At 41.1% G+C, this 6,000-nt stretch overlaps 1 protein-coding gene across 3 annotated transcripts in view; it reads left to right on the forward strand.

Annotated features, from left to right (window-relative positions):
- The window catches only part of septin5a (septin 5a), a 129,992-nt gene that overhangs the window by 122,832 nt on the left and 1,160 nt on the right, over positions 1–6,000 (forward strand). For all 3 annotated transcript variants that reach the window (XM_048611244.1, XM_048611246.1, XM_048611245.1), the window contains 2 exons: positions 2,478–2,613; positions 5,249–5,351. In XM_048611244.1, coding sequence (XP_048467201.1) covers positions 2,478–2,613; positions 5,249–5,351 — 239 coding nt within the window. The remainder of the gene's footprint in view (positions 1–2,477; positions 2,614–5,248; positions 5,352–6,000) is intronic.

Here is a 6,000-nt window from a genome sequence, read left to right on the forward strand (position 1 = left end):
ACCCTTCGGTCAAACTTGTCCATGCCGACTAAGTTTCCCAAACTAAACTAGTCCCATTTGCCTGCATTTGGCCAATATCCCTCTAAACCTTTCCTACTCATGTACCTGTCTAAATGTCTTTTAAACATTGTAATTGTACCTGCATCTAGCTCTTCCTCTGGCCATTCATTTCACATACAAACCACTCTCTGTGTGAAAAGGTTGCCCCTCAGGTCCGTTTTAAGTCTTTCTCCTCTCAGCTTAAAATTATACCCTCTAGTTTTAAACTCCCCTACCCTAGGGAAAAGACCTTTGCTATTAACATTATTTATGCCCTTCATGATTTTATAAACCTCTATGAGGTCACCCCTTGACCTCCTATGCTCCAGTGAAATAAGTCCCAGCCTATCCAGCTTCTCCTAATAACTCAAACCCTGCAGTCCCAACAACATCCTTGTAAATCTTTTTTGCACTGTCTTCAATTTAATAATATCCTTCCTATAGCAGGGCAACCAGAACTGTACACAGTACTGCAGAAGTGGCTCACCCTGAGTGCAAAATAAGAGGACAGTAAAAGCAAAACTCTTCCACCTGCAATATCACATCGGTGTTCTCTGAAGAAAGTGACAGAAATCCATCTGTTTCATTTTCCATAATTTGCTGAACATTGCAGGATGCCTGGCCAGAAGTATGTCCCAGGCTGCCTTATGAGTCCCAGTGAGCAGCAACCTGACCACTCAGTTACAACAGTGAAAATTATTGAGTCAGGTTTTCACTTTGGGCAAGGTAAGAAATTGTGCCTAAATTGACTTGTCATCCCACAAGTCATGTTAAAGTTCGAAACATCGGTGGGGGGTGGTTCTGTTTCAGGTGCAGTTGGTGATTTTGCTGCTCTTTGTACCCATTTCAAAGTTTTGCTTTCCCCCTTGAGTTTTTGCTCAACTCATTCACCTATAGCCAAATGCAAAATCTGTCATGAATGAGTGTAATGGGGCTATTTTTAAAAAACTAAATCACTCTAAAAATTATCCCTTGATTCAATCAGAGTGTTAATTTGATGTGGTTTGATTAATGCAGTAGGGAATGTCCTTGTCATAATAGAGAAGTCAGTGTTCATCTGCAACCTGATGAAGGGCTTTTCAAAACATGTGGAATGGTTTGCTAGTTACATTGTGCAACAGTAGCCAGTTTCTGAGTAAATTAAAAAGAAATATACGCAAACGTTTGAAAATTATGCCTAATAGTGTCCGTGTGTCCAAAAGACCGAGCTTTACGGACCTTCCCCAGAGACCTGCAAACCAGTGGAATTTGTGCAAACTCCAAATGGTGATCAATTCACACTGCAATCATTAGAGTGAACAAGGCAGGTTTAGTCTGGTGTAACTCTCATGTAATTTTTTCTTCAAACTAGCCCAAAAGGTGATGGAAATTTGCTTTGTGATACATGAAATTTCTGCCAAAAATAGTGGTTATGCTGATTTCTGATAAGTTGCACCAAAGAAACTAGCATGGTGAGTGATAACTGCCTCCAGCTCCGAATTTTGCATTGACATGCAGTGGGGCTTTTGAGCTCAATGTGCTGTCGGTCTCAATAAAACGGTTATTGCCACTTCCCTGCCATGGGACGAGCCATGTTATCAGCTAAGAGAAAAATGATTACTATCATAAACAATACATTAATGTTGCTGCCTGCTAATTCATCCACTGCTTTGGAAGTGTGCAAATATAAAAGTGTGATGAAATTAGGCATCTTGTGCTGCAGTGGTAGTGTCTGTACCTCTGGGCTAGAATGCCTGACTTCAGGAATTCGGGAGGTCATGTTGCGGCTGTACAGGACATTGGTTAGGCCACTTTTGGAATACTGTGTTCATTTCGAGTCTCCCTGCTATAGGAAAGATGTTGTGAAACTTGAAAGGATTCAGAAAAGATTTCCAAGGATGTTGCCAGGGTTGGAGGGTTTGAGTTATAGGGAGAGGCTGAATAGTCTGGGGCCATTTTCCCTGTAGTGCCGGAGGCTGAGGGGTGACCTCATAGAGGTTTATAAAATCATGAGGGGCATGGATAGGGTGAATAGCCAAGGTCTTTTCCTGAGATAGGGGAGTCCAAAACCAGAGGGCATAGGTTTAAGGTGAGAGGGGAAAGATTTAACAGGGACGTGAGAGGCAACTTTTTCATGCAGAGGGAGTGCATATATGGAATGAGCTGCCAGAGGAAGTGGTGGAGGCTGGTACAATTACAACATTTAAAAGGCATCTGGATGGATACATAAATAGGAAGGGTTTAGAGGGATATTGGCGAAATGCTGGCAAAGGGGACTAGATTAATTTTGTCGGCATGGACAAGTTGGTGCAAAGGGCCTGTTACCGTCTGTACAACTCTATGACTCTACTCCATTTGTGTGTCATAGCATCTCTGAACAGGTTGGTTAAAAATCTATAAACACAATGAACAGTTTGAGAATGTAGCCAACAAGCTTCCTTTTTGTCTTGATTTCCTAGTGGAGAATCAGGCACACTGTGACTTTGTAAAACTGCGGAATATGCTGATCCGAACGCACATGCAGGACCTGAAGGATGTGACCTGGGACGTTCACTATGAGAATTTCCGGGCCAGGTGTATTCAGGAGATGACCAGGTATGTTTACGATCTACTCTTGCACTCATCCTGTCGTGGAGAATTGGATCTGCCAGACAACATTAAGATTTATCCATTGGAATAGGTGCTAGTACAGGCACTGTTGTGTCAAAGCCCATTCAGCCATTAACGCACAGGTCTGATGGAAGGTTGCAAGGATCCCACCTGCAAGTTAACTCTGTTGTTTGCAGATCTCAGCCACATTGGAATCATAGAATTCCTACAATGTGGGAGCAGGCCATTCGGCCCATCGAGTCCACAACCACCCTTCGAAGAGCAATCCCCCCAAGTCCTACCTCCCTGCCCTATCCCTGTATTTCCCATTGCTAATCCTGCTAGCCTTCACGTCCTTGGACTGCGGGAGGAAACCGCAGCACCCAGAGAAAACCCACGCAGACACGGGAAGAATGTGCAAACTCCACACAGACAGTCTCCCGAGGGTGGAATCGAACCCAGGTCTCTGGTGCTGTGCAGCAGCAGTGCTAACCACTGAGCCACCGTGTTGCCCCAATGTGGGGATATCAACCGTTGATCATCATGAGAGAAGAATCATCTGAAGAAGGTTGTGGTCTGCTTGATAGGCAGCAATTGGCAAAAACATTCATCCCAGTAAAGAATGTCTGTAAGATGGTGGCCTTGAAGTTCCCAGGGGGCTGACCTGCCACCTCATAGACACAGTGGGACGCCATTCAGCTAAATTATGTCTGTTCCAGTCAAAAAAGATCTTACTGCACCAATCACATTTTACAACTTTTGGCCTGTAGCCCTGGAGGCTATAGCAATGCAAATGAATATCTGCTTAAATGTTACGAGAATTTCTGACTCAACAATCCTTTCAGACTGTGAGTTCCAGATTCCCACTACTCTGTGAGTGAAAATAACTTCTCTTCATTTCCCCTGTTAACTTTCTACTTCTCACCTCAAATCTATGTCCCATGGTTATTGACCCACAGCTAATGGAAAAAGTGCATTCCTATCCTTCCTAGCTATGCCACTCATAACCTTATACACCTCTAACAGGTCCCCTTTCAACCCTTACTGCTCCAACAAAAACAAGTGCAGTCCATCCAATCTTTCTTCATAGTTCAGTCACTTTAGCCCAGGCAGCATCCTGGTAAATCTCCTCTGCACTTTCTCTAGTGCAGTCATATCATTTCTATAATGGTGCTGACCAGAACTGCATTCAGTACTCCAGTTTTGGCCTAGCTGTAGTTAATACAGTCCCACCATAACGTCCTTGTTCTTGTAGTCCATGCTTCAGATTCTTCTGTAGCTGATCCTATCTACCTTATCCAACAAATTAATATAGACTGAATTCACTGGAACTCCTGAATATATGAGTGAACATGGACGTAATACAGTTTCTGTGGGGCTTTCTCCCATTTGCTACAAAAGTTACTGCAGATCAGGCGAATTCCCATGAAATTTCCAGGCCTATGTCATTGATATTCATTTCTTGCATTATGTTGTATCTTTCATTTTAAAACTTTATAATTGATGCCAAATGATTTAATCTTCACTAATTCAGTCCTTTAACCTTGATCTTCATTAAATCTGACTCATAATAAGAGCCATATTTAGAGTTTACCATACCGAAGTTGTTTAATAGTTTACCCATCCTTCCTTTCACATTTCCTTTAAGTTTTCTTCACCATTCTTCTGTGTGGCTCAGGCTTTGGTTGTTAAACTTTCCCCAAGTTTCACACATTATACACTGGGAATTTTTCTTGTGGCTGAATACTCTTAATGCCAATGGTTACATATGCTTTTTACAGAACCGTATACAATAATTCAAGTGTGATCTGATAAGTGCATTGTGCAATCTGATCAGAATCTCAAAAAGTTTATTTTCCACTGACAATCTAGCCTAGCATTTTGTCAGCTTTTTCAATTGTCTCACTGCATAATCTGACAATGACCCAGATGCATAATATCATAAACTTTATTCCATTCATATTTATGATTGATCTGTGCAATGTAAAATTGTTATGCATTCATCTGCATCTGATATCATTTATTAATCAGATCAATGTTTTCCTTACATTGATGAGATTCCATCAATGTGCAGTCAATTGAAGAATTATTCAAATCACTTGGCCTACTGCATTGAACATAAACAAAAGTTGATTAAAGTATTTACCCTTCCAAAAAAAATTAACAGTGTTAGGCACTGAATGAGAAGATCCTTAATGGTGGTTTCTACTGTCATCTATTGTAACTGCCACTTCCATAATTTGCCCTGGGTTTCCATCAATCTTCTGCCAAAGAAGAAAGCTGCATGATTGGAACTCAGAACCTCTTGTGAAAATTACTGACTTACTTACTGCTTTTTTTTCCCCATTATACATAGAAATTAATGAATAAGTGGCCCTGAAATTCTGTAAGGGCTTCCCTGCACCACGTGCCCTTATTGTAATTCTGATGGGAGACCACCGGAAGAAACAACCTCAGTAAACATTTTAAACTGTTTGCAGTGTTTCCTTGGAGACTTTTGTTTCTTGGTGAGGTGGTAACTGGAGCTTGATAGAATCACCCTGAAGAATTTCAAGATCTAAAACTCTTTATTCGTATTAATTTGGTTCACGTCAAAGTGAGAAGAATAAAGCCATTGAAATTTTTTTCTTGAACTTCACAGTAAATTGACCCAGGACAACCGAGCAGAAAGTCCACTCCCCTTGCTACCTGTGCCAACTCCAGATGCAGAAACAGAGAAACTGATCAAAATGAAGGATGAGGAGGTGAGCATCTGGGGAGCCTAGGCAATACTGTGTAGCCTGTAACTATGAGATGTCTCGTGATGTTGGCTGTTTGTGTGAATAGGCTTATCTGTAAATGTTTACTTCATTGTTGTGACTTCAACTTTTTATCTTATTGCTGTCATTCCTTCTGTCTGATATTTTTGCTTTTAATTATTCTGAAAGTTGTCATGTTGTGACCATTTTCAATTCATAGCAGATGGAATATTTTATCACTCTAGTAATGAGCAATACAATTAGCAGATTCTTAGATGATAGGTGGTACCAGACAAGTGTGATCATTCGTGCAAGTTTTACTCATTCTCAGGACATGGTTCATACTGACAATGCCGAATTTATCAGCCATTTGAATTTTCGTGGACAGTGGTAGGGCTTGTGGTGATGGTTTGTCTGAGTAACAAAGGGCTACACTTTCAACTTACTACCAGTGATGAAACTCCAGTTGCAAATTGGCTGTTCAGTACGGAAGTTTCCCAATTTCAATTTCCATTAAAATGATCAGAAATTGAAGTTTGGTACTTTATACAACAGGTGGCTCATCCAAAGTGTCAGTTTTACATCTGGGCAGCAAGTTGAAAATCCATGTTAACTTTCTAAATCAACCAAGTATCCAAACAAGGTGCAGGGCTGG

Source organism: Rhincodon typus, chromosome 24 (assembly GCF_021869965.1).
Source record: "Rhincodon typus isolate 14 chromosome 24, sRhiTyp1.1, whole genome shotgun sequence".
Classification (NCBI taxonomy): Eukaryota; Metazoa; Chordata; class Chondrichthyes; order Orectolobiformes; family Rhincodontidae; genus Rhincodon; species Rhincodon typus.